Source organism: Embiotoca jacksoni, unplaced genomic scaffold (genome assembly GCF_022577435.1).
Source record: "Embiotoca jacksoni isolate LCO1_2020_lvr unplaced genomic scaffold, fEmbJac1.0.p SCAF_3, whole genome shotgun sequence".
NCBI lineage: Eukaryota > Metazoa > Chordata > Actinopteri > Embiotocidae > Embiotoca > Embiotoca jacksoni.
Window position 1 is genome coordinate 17,759,383 of NW_027185381.1, and position 13,682 is coordinate 17,773,064.

General features: G+C 42.7%; 2 protein-coding genes across 3 annotated transcripts; both read left to right on the top strand.

The window, feature by feature from the left end:
• The first annotated feature begins 1,313 nt into the window (after nt 1-1,313).
• Nucleotides 1,314-10,804, top strand: prr5a (proline rich 5a (renal)). The gene is made up of 11 exons (XM_069162843.1): nt 1,314-1,759; nt 3,202-3,332; nt 5,449-5,574; nt 5,670-5,750; nt 6,313-6,361; nt 6,508-6,565; nt 6,674-6,765; nt 6,891-7,031; nt 8,187-8,322; nt 8,416-8,694; nt 8,785-10,804. Exons 1-11 carry the CDS (start codon nt 1,712-1,714, stop codon nt 9,072-9,074), a joined length of 1,431 nt encoding a protein of 476 aa, XP_069018944.1. The 5' UTR covers nt 1,314-1,711; the 3' UTR covers nt 9,075-10,804.
• A 455-nt stretch (nt 10,805-11,259) lies between these two features.
• On the top strand, nt 11,260-13,655 carry tmem60 (transmembrane protein 60). Of its 2 annotated transcripts, none has more exons than XM_069162224.1 (2): nt 11,260-11,445; nt 11,689-13,655. In XM_069162224.1, exon 2 carries the CDS (start codon nt 11,772-11,774, stop codon nt 12,174-12,176), a length of 405 nt encoding a protein of 134 aa, XP_069018325.1. In that variant the 5' UTR covers nt 11,260-11,445; nt 11,689-11,771; the 3' UTR covers nt 12,177-13,655. The 2 variants fall into 2 exon arrangements, with proteins under 2 accessions (XP_069018325.1, XP_069018326.1); XM_069162225.1 differs by having other exon boundaries at nt 11,726-13,655.
• Nucleotides 13,656-13,682: the final 27 nt, after the last annotated feature.

A 13,682-nucleotide genomic window follows, 5' to 3' on the forward strand; every position in this document is an offset into this window, starting at 1 on the left:
CCTCTGATTCATTTATTATTATATCTGACATCATTAGATTATTCATAGTGGTGCATACAATAGTGCTTTAAATCCAGTTTTATATGCAGGGACAGCAGATACATCTAAGGGGTTATCAGATGATTACTGGGAGAGGAAAGAAGAAAAAAAAATTCTGATACACAAATCTGGTTTCAGTTTTTGCACCTTTTTTTTTCCAATCTTTGGTTTTTGGTGAGATATTGGATCATTTGAACACTGACTGAAATGAACCCAAGTTTAGAGGTAAAATCCCTATTAGGCTAACAACTCATACATCTGAAAGTCCATCCTAAAAATAACAACAGAAGTAAATAGTAAAGCACAAGTACTTCAAAATTGTACTTGAGTAAATGTACAATGTGTGCTTCTTTTCTGCTACACTTACTTGTGAGTGACTAATTTCAAGGTAATGTCCCTTGTGTTCCCTTTTTTATTCTTCGTTTTAATATTTGAGTCTTCCCTTTAGTCCCCTCTTTTCTTCATGTATTCAGTTTGAATAAAATGTCCAATTAGCCTATACTTATCTGAAGAAAAAAAATGCTCATAGTCTGAATCTGTGATGAAATAAACTGCCTCTTATCTGAGCTGAACACTGTGTTAAAGTGGGCTTCTTTGATCCAGTAAGAGCCTTTTACTGCACGAACAGATTAACTGTCACAACATGCATACGAGTGCCACGGTTTGGTGTCTGTAGCACGCAAAAATTGAATTCTCATCATTAGAGGCAGCTGAAACGTACTGCATGGCCAAGTTAAATCAAATAAAGGTGGGATTTTACACCGTGTACCAGTCAGGTTTGTAACTGGACTCCTTTATTTACATCCAAGACCCATGTAAATAGGGGATTATCAGCAAAGCACTCTTCCGCATTGACAGATGGCAGACGCCCTGTGTGTTAAAACTGCATAGAATGGGGTCAGTGCTGGATACTGTGTGTTTATATAGTCATATGCATACAAGACAATGGTACATGCAGGCTTTTCACTAGCACCACTGACTGCACACCTGCATGTAGTGTTATATTGCAGTAGTACAGAGTGGCTCTTGCTGTGCATGTAAGTGTGTTTGGGGGGGAAGGGCCCTCATGTGGCTGTTAATGTGCCTCCTACAGTGTGCGTTTAAATTGTCCATGCACATTTGAAAAAAAAAAAAAAAAAAAAAAAATCATATGTGACCCAAAAATGTAGTGACCCAGTGTTTTCCCTCTTTGGCATAAAGCTACAACCACAACGCGCGTTCACGAGCTCCTCGTGGCCGCGTCCACGCGTCCAGGTTCGCATCTCGTCAAAACAAAGCGGGGGCGAGCCAGAGAGCGAGCAGAGCGAAGCGGAGCAGAGCGAAGCAAAAGCGGTTCATGCTTCATGAATGAGTCCCCCTTCACTGCACCGCAGGTCGGACCCTTCATCCGCCCGCACCCAGATGCCCGTGAGGGTGCGCAGACCGGCGGGGGAGCAGTAGAGGAGCCAGCCGCTGATGAGCCCGGACAGCAAACACTTCCCCTCGGCGCTACATGACCGTTTCATCCTATCAGGAGCAACACGACAGGATCAGGAACGGTGAGTGCAGGCTACGGTGGGCGGGCAGAGGCGCGTGACATACGGCAACTTTGTGGCCATAATGATACAGTTTTTTTTATCCATAGGCGGACTTATTGTTGCATCGGTGCCAGCCTGCGTGTGTTTATGAGACCATGGCTTTGTTTACTGTGGCACTTCGCCTCATTCTCTCGTCCATACAGGTATAAAAAAAAAAAAAAAAAAAAAAAAAAATAGAAAACCTCCACGTACGCAAGACTGGCTGTACATTCCTCCCTGTAGGATAAACATGGACTGTTGATTGCGTGTCTGGCCGATTGATCGGCCATCTAATGTCGAATAAACACAGCGCGGTGGGGGAATCTGCGGGCCAGGGGAGAAACAGACTCTATTATCAATTAAAAGTGGCATCGATCTGACTGTGGTCGCTCCTAAAAGACAAGGAGGAGGGGCGAACAAAAGCCTAAATGTCCTGACTGGCGTGGCTTGGCATTATACAGTGTGTGTGTGTGCGTGCGTGCGCGCGCGTGCCTCTGACTGAGATGTGATCTTACTCTAATGAAACTGCAGGCCAGTCCCTCTGGAGACACAGGAGTCACCCTTTTTTTTTTTAAATTTATTATTATTATTTTTTTTATCACTTGCTGCATGCAGGGTGGCAGTGAAGGAGGCTTGTGTTGAGTCTTTGTCTGAAGAGTGACAGCCTAGACTGTTGTTCTCCCCTCTGACCAGGGGATGGTGCTTCACTATGTACAGTATGTTTCTATGGGGAGACACCCAAATACACTGTAACCGTATTGCCACACAAGCTTTTTACCGGATCAAAACACGCACACAGTGATGCATGTACAAACACGCATTTCTCCTTTTTCCCCCTGATATGTGTGTGTGTGAGTGCGTTGAGGTGTGATTGCAAAACACTCCTTCATAGTGTTGAAATAACAGTGACTAGCAGAATAATGAAACACGAAGCTCTCAGTGCCAGCAGGTCACAGATGTGTGGTTGGATTTTCTCCGGTACCCCCCTTGACTGTAAGTTATACTTGAATTTGTTGTGTCTGTCTGTGTCAGTGCTTTAATGCTACTTATTTCAGACGCTCCGTCTGAGTAAAGGGTGGAGGAGGATCACTACTGTGTCACCACCTGAGACATTTTTCATCGATGCCTCACACAACAGCTTAATCCACTTTAATCACTCCTTTTGGCTCTGTTTGCTTTTGCTGATATGTTTCTACCCTGTGGTGGAAAGTAACTGAGTACATTTACTCAAGTACTGTACTATGAGGCACATACGGGCTACTTTATTGTTCCTCTTCGCTATATTTTAAAAGGAAATATTGTATTTTCTATCCTACTATATTTATTTGACAGCTTTAGTAACTATTAAAATGATGATTTAACACAGTGGATAATAATTACTAAATCCCCCCACTGTGGGATTGATAAAGTCTAATCTAATCTAATCTATCTAATCTATAACACATTTTTAACATAAAAGCATTGTTAAAAATTCCAGATTATTAAAAATAAAAAAGTGTGGTCAGGGTCACATTTCAGACGTCTGAGTTCACTTCAGAAAATAGTCTTCTTCCACCACTTCCACATTTACTCAAACTTCCTCCGTCATTTCCCCTCTTATGTTCAGATGCTTGATGGACTTCGGCGGAGGCACGCCTCCCGGCCCTCCCCCCGGCCCCTGTCACTCAACTTCAGCACCTTCTCGGCCCCTCCCCCGAGCCCGGACATGGACAGCAGCAGCGAGCATCCTATCAGGAGGTGAGGCTCGGTTCCTGGGATTTAACGTTTCACAATATACAGCATGCTGGAAAACACATGAAATATTCATCGGCATTCACAAAAATCACACCAACTCCGGTCCCAGCAGATTTCATTTACCAGCTGAGCTTTGCCTGCAACACATGCTGGCCTAATGATCTCCTGGTGGGATGTTTGATTGACTCATTTCCTTACGTGTGTACATCTCATCAGTTTGTACACTTGCTTTCCATGTTTTCTGTGTTCGTGGGTGTGAAAGGGGTCTGTTGTTTACCGCCGCGCTGTCAGCAGAGCGTTTCAGGACTGCGTGGGTTTCGGCTCATCATTTCTGCTTTTTCAGAGTGCTACTTTTCACTAGTCCCTCCTGGAAATACATAAACAATGTTTTGTTTTTCACAATCGTCTCGATACGGGTCGTTTGAATTTTTTATGACTGCACAAATGCAGGCGCTGAAAATTTCAATTACTCCTGCAGTCCTGAGGTAAATTAGGATTTAGGAGAGTAATAGAGTTAGAGCGATTTATCGACCAGATATCACATCAGTATCGGTATACTGTATATGTTGGCAGATAAAAGATGTTGTCGGTAATTTAAAAAGGAAGGGCACTGTATTCGTGAAGAAAAAAGGGCATTATCTCAGAATTTAATTTTCTGATAAGAAAAAAAGGACGTAATTACAAGTAAATGTGCAACACAACAGATTAATGGCTCAGGAACTGGAGTGCTTCAGAACTTGTCTGAGAATCATTAGGGTTTTTAGGATTTCTTTACTCTCAAAGAAATTCAGTGACAGTTGTCAGTACCACTAAGAACTGTTAATAGCTAATCCGTCGGACATAAATCTCCAAAATGTAAACAAATATAAGCTTCAATAGGAGGCTTGTGTGTTGCAGACCACAGTGCAGCTCTCTGTTTCCATGGCAACATTATACTTCCCATTTCTTGCAAATGTTTACATCTGTTCACACAAGTGAGGACTTTTAATGTGACTTTCGTTCAAAATATTCAGTGAAAAAATGAACTTGTATATTGATTTTCAAGGTTATACGAGGTATTAATTACTTTAAATCTATTGCGCTATCGCCCTGTCAATCTCAAGTCGCAAAATTATTGATAACCACCTTAAACTTTTCTCATGAATACTCAAACTCGGATTTTGTGGTCACAGTCTGAAATCTGTTTGGTAATTTTTTTTTGTTACCCTTGGACAGAGCCAGGCTAGTTGTGTCCCCTTGTTTCCAGTCTTTATGCTAAGCTAAGCTAATCAGCTGCTGGCTGCATCTACTTATTTAGCATCCAGGTCATCCGACTCCCCGTGAGAAAATAAATGATCAGATTTCAGCATCAAATGTCCAGCGTTGGTCAAGTTCCTGTTTCGCACATTGTGCAACTTTCATTATCATCCCACACTACTCACGGCCAGCTGTGGGAGAGCAGGAAAACCGTCCTCTCTGTTCCATATTGTGTCACCGCTTCCTCTCCCTGTTTCTGTTGTTGTTAATAAGCCGGATGACTTCCTCCTCCTCCACCTCCTCCTCTTTGTACAGTCACGGGCAAAACAAAGTCCCAACTGCTCGGGCCCTGCTTACCCTGCAGTTCCTTTGGCATCTGTGCTCTGCATAAATATTTGTTTGCATCAATAGCTGTATTGTACTGACAGCGAGGCGGAGCGGGGAGGAAGAGTATGCCCCCCATCAGTGCATGCGCTGTTGTTTTCTGCTGCTCCGAGACCTCGGGCGGTGCAGCCACACTGTGGCCCACCTCTCGGCTGGGCTCCGCCCATCCTGCTCTTAATGCGCTGCTCCTGTCTCACCATGCATCATTCTGTCCTACTTCTCTCCTCCTCTGTCACCGGCCGCTCTCTGTATTGTCATTGTGCCGTTTCCCTCCGCATGCTCTCTCTCTCTCTCTCTCTCTCTCTCTCTCTCTCCCTCTTTCTCCCTCTGCTCCTGTTCTCCCCCCCCCCCTCCCGCCTCCTCCCACCCCCCCTCCAGCTATCCCCTCGTGTTTCCTCTCTGTGGCTCCGTATATGTCGCCTGACCTTCTTTCTCTCCTGCCCACTACTTAGTGCATACTCTGTGCTCTCTCTCTCTCCCTCTATATTTACCTCATGAGGACTCTGCACCGGCTGAAGTTGATGAGCTCTCCCAGCCTCAGCGAGCTGGGGAAGAGTGAGAAAAGTTCACCGGAGGACAGAGGGGAGAAGCAGAAGAGGGCGGGAGCCAACGCCACCTGGAACAGGTACACCGGACGCAGTCAAGTCGCGGAGTATGTCGTGTTTAAATGTGTTTGGGACGGGGATGCAGACCGGTTTTATGTGTGGTTTTACGCTGCAGCATCCACAACGCTGTCATAGCAGTCTTCCAGAAGAAGGGTTTGGCTGACAACGAACTTTACGTCCTCAATGAAGGTGTCCGGTGAGTTCAGCAACACAGACAGAACAACACGGTGAAGACAGAACGTCCTTATTTAAGCCTGTTGATGTCATTTGGTGCTATAATCCGCATAATTACTGTCTTTCCTGTGTACGCTGACTGGATGTTTTCTTGTGAATGAGTTTATTTGTGTGTGCACTGTACAGCATGTGAGTCTGCAGAGTCATGTGGTCACGCCAGATATCTCATTATCTTCCTAAACCAGACCCATCACGTCTGTCCGCCTCCATTATAGCTCAGTGAACATATTTCCATGTACAGAAAAGCCTCGAGGAGGGTGACACACATTGGATGAATTGTACAGAGCGATCTGAATGTAAAGGAGGAAAACAGTTTACTCGATTTCTTCACTTCCCGTGGTTTTACCATGAAATTCCACAGTCACATGGAAATCAATATAATTATGAATTAATGCTGCAAACGTTGTTTTCACATAGTTATAAACATACACTATACAGTCCATTATCATGTGTTTATTGTCAGTAGTTGTATTCATGTTTATTTTGACTTTTGAACAAATGCCTCACTGTGTTTGTTTTCCCAGACATCTGTTGAAGACTGAGCTGGGGTCTTTCTTCACAGAATATCTTCAGGTAACACACATTTAACTTGTTCTGAAAACATGAAGTTAGATGTATGAAGCTCGCTGCTGTATGACACAGGAGTATTTACCAGAACAACAGCGTGGTGAGCAGCTCCAAGGTGACGGTTCCTCATAATTATTGGCTTCTTTCCACAGAACCAGTTGCTGACAAAAGGCATGGTCATCCTACGGGACAAAATAAGGTTCTACGAGGGTACGACTTGATTAATATGCAGTCTGAAGATATATTGTAGTGGGTGGTGATGTTGAGTTAAGCTTTAGCTTTAGCTTTTGGCCTTTTGTTCCTGTGTGATACATGCAGGTCAGAAGTTGCTCGACTCTCTGGCAGAGACCTGGGACTTCTTCTTCTGTGATGTTCTCTCAATGCTGCACGCCATCTTCCACCCGGTGCAGGTACACCACCATCTTAAGAGTCCTCTTGTTTTTTTTGCGTTGCTGTCAAATGACCTCAACTATCCAACCTTTGACTGAATGATATTTACCGTAGCTTCTGTTTTCTGCCTCCTCCCCGCGTGCAGGGTAAGGAGCCTTCTGTCCGACAGCTCGCCCTGCTTCACTTCAGGAACACCATCGTCCTGAGTGTAAAGTTAGAGGACGCCCTGTCTCGCCCGCGGGCCCGCGTGCCCCCCTCTGTTACACAGATGCTGCTTATTCTACAGGTAGGCCTGTGGGCGACGAGCCTGACTTCACCGCTCCTTCCTCTTCTGACTCACTGTTTGGTTTTTGTTTCTGTTACCAACGAGGAAAATGAGCGCCACATCATGTTTTTAAGCCCTGCGCACAGTGCTTTGAATCTACTTTCCGTTACATAGAACTAAACACCTGCTGTTGTGCGTCTTTTCTTCAGTCTTGTGTTTTGTACCTCCTGAAGATAAACGCTGAGTTGGCATTTTATTGTGGATTATTTATCTCCCTATTATGAAGAATATAATGATCAGGGTTTTTTTTTTTTTTTTTAAAGAGAGGTGTTGAAGCAGCTGTATGATCATGTTCAATTTTATTGTGTCATACAATGTGCAACAATGTGTGCAGCCTCCAAAATGATCATTAAATTAGCGTAAATTAACACTCAGACGCAAAGTTAACATTTTAACCTTCAAGCAGTTTATATTAGACTGAATTAGTTTTAGCTTGGTGTGCCTAATAAACTGGCAACTGTTAATGTAAACAAACATGACTGATTGGCATAAAAACACCCCTCGAAGCTGAAATATTTTTTTTGCTAAAATGTGCCTTAATCACATATAAAAGTGATACCAAAGAAATGTATAAGTGGAGGAAAACCCCTAGTGGTGAGATCTTTGGGGTTTTTGATAAACCTGGTTAACCTATAAATGACAAAAAAATATGAAGTAAGTTTGAAATCAAATAACCATTTTCATTATCTGTTGTTCTGGTGGGGATTCATTTATTTGTTTTTTGCTCCTCGTACACAAGTTTCTGATTGTGATTCTGGTTCAGAAGTGACATTTTATTGTTGTTTGTTCCCATATCTTCCACTTTTCTTTTAATCATATTTAATATTTCCTAAGTTCTACAGTCATTTAACCCAAAGTTATTAAATATGTATGTTGGTATCGGATGGAGAAAATGCACTAAATTCTCTCATTTGAGAAGCTGCAACCATAAAATATTTGGTACTTTTTTTTTTTTAACTTGAATGAATCATTTATTTTTATTATCAAAACAGTTTTTTTTTTCCTTCCGCCATGGACTGAAGCGCTAAGAAACAGTTTGGTTTTAGACCATAAGAGCAACCTTTCGGTGTGATTGTAGCATTACATTTATACTTTGTCGCCTGTCTCTCTGTTTAGGGGGTCCATGAGTCGCGTGGTGTGAATGAGGACTACCTGAGGTTAGAGTCTCTGATACAGAAGGTGGTCTCACCCTACCTGGGCACCCACGGGCTTTACTCTGGAGACGACACTGAGGCCCATTGCTGTGTTCTGGGTGAGGCGGAAGGAGGTTAAAAATGACAGTGTTTGAGTCTTTGTATTTACATAAATTAAAAACACCTTCCCTCCTCTTCCCCTTGTGTTTCAGAGAAGCGTTTACCGTGGGGCTGGCCTAAGTCTACAGATCAGCCGTCTAAAAACCCGGTGGTACGATCAAAAAGCTACAATATTCCTCTGCTGCTGACCCCGGTGGCTGAGTATGACCCAGATGCCAGCTCAGTTGGCAGTGGAGGAATTCGGCGCCACTCAGCCTGCGAGATTATATCATGCCTGGAGGAGCAGGGACTGGCTTACGCTGACCTGGCCCCGGGGTCTGATCTGTCTGGCCCCTCTTCCAGCAGGCTGTGTGTGGGCACTCAGTTCAATGGTATTTCTTTTTGAAGATGTCTGCATCCATCATTATGTTGGTTATTATTTACAAAATCCTATCAATAATCTAATATCGTCTCATTCATAGGAATTGTTCAAGCAGGAACCAGTGGCATGGACTTGCCTCTTTCATCTCCCTCCATCCTTCCCCTTCATTCCTCCGGAGCTCTCCACGGCACTGAAGCCACAACAACAATGACTGATCTTAGTAAGGGTGCATCCTCCACGCCGCCCAGTGAATCATCCAGCCCTGAAACCATAATTGGACAAGTGCTCGAGTCTGCCGACTCAGACTCAGATGGGATATTTATTGATTTCCCACCACACTCCTCAGAGGCAATGGGGCTTAGCCGCGACAGCAGGCAGAGCACTGTGTAACTGTGGTTGCCTTTAGGGACGCAACCCTGTGTGTACGCTAATATTTTGGGAGAACATGGGAAGAAATTTCACATCTACATGTCATTAAATGGGTACCATCTTTCTTTTGTACTTTTTGTACGTTGCGTTTCAATAACTAGTCCATTCCAAGTGCTTTCACCGGTGGGTGAAAACATTTTCATTGTTAAGGTCAAATGTTTAGGAGCTAAGAAACACACACTCGTCCAACACAAAAACACAAAGTGGTACCTTTATTATAGAACTGAAGCTGTTTTGTTTTTGAAAAGATGCATATGATTGTAGCCTACATTTTTCTTATTGTTAACAGATCCCTAGAAAAGACCTAAATCAACGGTGAATTGAGCCAGTTAAAAAGTGGGGCTCATTTAGACAAAAGCCTGATAAACTATCTTATTCTTTTATGCCACAGAGCTCCATATTTATCCAAAGACTTTTAAAAACACAGCAGATGCATGTCATGTTTCTTATTTCTTGGACACTAGCACTATAAATACTTAATGGAGCATCAAATGTGTATTAATCCGCTGCTGAAAATAGTCCCCGAAAAACACTATTGTTTTGCAGTGTACAAAAAACTAACGTGCACAGCAGTTTTTGAAAGTTATTTATTTCAAAAAATTAAACTAAATATTGGTAACCCATTGCTAAAGAATGATGTCTTCATTAGGAATGAATGGACTTGAGGGAGAAAGCCACAGGCAGGCTGGTATTGAGAGACAGATTGAGACTGACACATTGTTGGCTTTCTTTTTTTTTTCCACGGCATTTCTTAACAATAATAAAAATGGAGAATATTGTCAGTCTTATACTTTAACCCATTGAGGGGAATATAATCCCTCAACTGAAGTTAAAAAAAAAAAAAAAAAATGTTGGCCACCATTCACCCGGAAAAATTATAAAAACTTTACATGAACATCATTGTTTCAAACTTCATGGTTTTGTTTTGTGTATGTGTAACCAGAAACTCACAACAGTCTTATATTTTCTGTCGACGCTCTGTTGTGTGCTGCTTGGTAGTAAAGGGGTCTTCTGCGCTCACTTGTCAGCAGCGCTCAGAGTCTAATGCAAAGTACTCCTCTTAGGGCAAACATCAGTGTGACAGCATTTGCTTCTCTGTATTCGCTTTGGAGTTTGAGGATTATGACAATGTTTATTGTTTACATTTGACAAAGACATGACAATTTTAACTGAATGTTGTCTCACACTGTATTTTGCACCACCACTACCTTGTAAATAAAAGTGCATTGTTGTTTTTTTAGGACAGCTAGATAGTGTAAAGTGAGCATTTACCTTGAAATGAATTCAGATTTTAATAAGGGCTTTTTAACTGAATCTTTTTCAATGATGTTTTACCTCAAGTGTTTTGTACTTTACTTTTTTGACAATCTATGATGTCTACGAAGTTGTACTTTGTATTAATTTGTTATACTAGCCCAGTAAAAAAAATAAATACATTTGAGTAATATTTAAAAAACATGAACTAGCTCCTTCTATTTCAACATACTGATTTATTGAAAATAAAGTATTACTCCCATGTGTGTGAATAGCCTGGGGAGTACTCAATTGTTTGGGTGTTGAAAAGAAGAATCCACAGATGCAACTTGATTTAGTTTTTTTTTAGGTTGGTCCAATAATCATGTATGTAAACAGAATTTAGGTCCAAAATCCCCTCAATGAACCCCGACATTACCCCAGAAGATTTTAACAAGACATCATGAAGAATGAGTGTTTTTCATATTTTATATTCACATTAAAAAAAAATATCAAGTCTAAAGACGCTAGTCACCCAAAAACAATCACCATGTGTATGTTTCCATTTTATTATTGACTCCCCTGTGGTTGATCTTGGTAATATGTCCTTAATTCAGGGTCCATTTGCTGCAGTAAATTTCTTCCAGAGCTTTAAAAGCAGATGGAGTTTTCTCGGTTGTAAGTGGACCTTAAATTTAAGAATATGTGTGTTTGATTGTGTCAAATCCCCACCAAGTTCCTAAAACTCCTAAATATCGATTAAAAAAAATACCAAATATATTCTCTCCAGGCTAAAAAAAAAAAAAAAAAAAAAAAAAAAAAAAATACAGCATGTGCTTTTGTTTTGAAAAGAAGTGCCGGAAGCGATCAGTTTATTAAACCCGTGCCACTATTTTGAAAAGACTAACCGGAAGTAGTATTTGGAAGTAGCCAAAGCTAACATCAACTCCACAGCTGTCCTCGCTGTGATCGAGGTGTTTTTTTTTTTTTTTTTACTGGTGAAACTTTTGTTTAAAAGTGCGGATATTTATCGTCCTGATGAAGAGCTGCTCTTTCAAACTTCGATTTTAAGACGACAAGTTGACTCCTGCTGAAGTCGGTAAGTCGGTTGAGCAATGTTGTCTTTTGGCTTTCACAAGTTAGCTGCAGCTGGCTAACACACAGTAGCTTCAGGTTTTCACTAATGCCAAGTGGAAGGAACAGGAAATGGATTCCTCTAAGATATTTATGACAGCCTGAGTCCTTGTGCTGGTAGTTTTGGTGTTTGACTGATGTTAGGTCTTCTTTTGGGGGGGGGGGGGGCATTACATCCATCAGAGAAGCAGCTCTGTTGTGTTTTCAGATCACTTGTGTGTCTCCTTGGCTGTGGTCTTCTTCAGCCTCTCTGGGTGTGGATGACGCTGGCTCTGAGCCGGTCCTCCACAGATGAAGATGTCCCTGGCCCAGCGAGTGCTCCTCTCCTGGATATTCGCCCTGATCTTCCTCATCATGCTGGTCCTCAAGCTGGACTCCAAAGTCCACTGGAACTGGTTCCTCATCTTCCTCCCCGTCTGGACCTTCGACAGCATCCTCATCCTCATGCTGATCGTGAAGATGGCGGGCCGCTGCAAGCCCGACTTTGACCCCAGGGAAGGAGAGCAGAGTGTGAAGCGGAGGTTGTGGTACCTGACCGCCCTGCTGCTGAAGCTGGCTTTCTGTCTGACGCTGTGCTCCCACCTGGAGAAGCTGGCGGACATGTGGCTCAGTGTGGTGTGCGTCCCTCTGTGGGCGCTGCTGGGTGGAGCGCTGGTGGAGCTGGGACACAGTGTCTTCCACTACAGGAGGGACTGAACCGGAGGACTGCTTTTTCAGACGATAAAGGGGACAAAAAAAACAACTTTCTACGCCGACGCACGTCTGGTCAAAGATGCGCTTAGTAAAGGTCGATACTGACCTTTTTTTTTTAATTTTTTTTTTTTTAGGATGAAACCTACTGTTCCTACCGCGCATGACGTCACTGCAGGGTGCACGTTCACTGGGTTAAGGTCCCTGTGAGTTTTACACTGTGTGGTGTGCAGGTTTTAATCATGAGAAAGGGGGGAAAAAAAACCTAGTTTTTCAGGTGGGGAGTCAATATCAGAATCGGCGTCGCCAAAGAAAACCTGGAATCAGCGTTTCCTTTGCTCTCGCTGCAGTACGAACCGATTGCATGTTCGTACTGCGATGGGATCTCCATTCAAAATGAACACTTTGCGGAAGTCTGTTTGGCACCCTTAGAATAAATCCACCCTTCGCTTTGTAGTAGTATTCACGTCGCTGCCTTTCGGCTCATCTTTAATCTGCAGTAGAGAATAATAGGCTGGGCCCGTGTGCTGCCGAAGCCGAAGCCCCTGTGGTGCGAAAACTTGCACCAGCTCCCGTCGATCCGCACGGTTCATCCTTTGCGGCGTCGGGACGTTTCGGGTTCAACTCCGTTAAACTCGTCTTCTCATCAATCCGCCGTCCCGAGATTAACGTCCGTCAGCCGCAGCTGCGCTTCGTTCTTCGTCAGCAGTTTTACATCATTACTTGGCCGGAGACAGTTCAAGTAAAAGAAACCTCAAGCTTCAGCTGTGCTGGTGGAGCTTTATTCATCGTTTTGTTTGAAGACATTTTCGACGCCGCAGCGGGAAAAGCAAAAGTATAAATTAAAAAAATACTGATGGCTTCAGTTTCAGATGTCCCGGTTCTATTCATGGTGGCTCAATAGGACACGAGGACAGAGCCATCGTTAACGGTTAGATAAGCCAGTATTTTTTTTTTTTTTTATAGCAATTATTATAATAATAATTATTGCAAATTAGTTTTGTTCATGAATTTATCGTAACGATTTTGAGGATTCTTAACATGGACAATTACATTTGTGGAGCTCCGACAAGCTACTAGCTACTCTGCTATCAGTTTTGGACACTGCAGACATATTGGTCCACTGTCTCCTAATGCGAGACACACAATAGTGTCCTCAGCGCAGTTAGGCACACTTAGCGTCTCCTTTTATCGGCAGAAATGTTCATTGTGGCCAGTATTTTATTTTAAAGCGGCTATCAGCTGATATTATTGTGCATCCCTATTTTATGACAAAATCAAATTGTCTTCTGTGAACGTGTATGCCGGTGTGCAATCATGAATATGTAATATGCTTAAGAGTTTATCAAGTTAACATAATGACATGTATCATGTTATCTTAACATTTTTTTTTTTAAAGGTTAAAAGGCTGACAGGGTGTCCTTGGAAATATTCTGCCACAAACCGAGCTGCTGGTGGAAACAAATTTAATGTTGGACGTCGTCATCTCTCGCCATTAAAGTGGATAAAACG

Bases quoted from the DNA above. Each gene is read 5' to 3' on its own strand.
- prr5a (XM_069162843.1), top strand. From the start codon at position 1,712: ATGGCTTTGTTTACTGTGGCACTTCGCCTCATTCTCTCGTCCATACAG. The intron at 8,323-8,415 runs GTGAGGCGGAAG...CTTGTGTTTCAG, and splicing joins GGCCCATTGCTGTGTTCTGG to AGAAGCGTTTACCGTGGGGC. The intron at 8,695-8,784 runs GTATTTCTTTTT...TCTCATTCATAG, and splicing joins TGTGGGCACTCAGTTCAATG to GAATTGTTCAAGCAGGAACC.
- tmem60 (XM_069162224.1), top strand. From the start codon at position 11,772: ATGAAGATGTCCCTGGCCCAGCGAGTGCTCCTCTCCTGGATATTCGCC.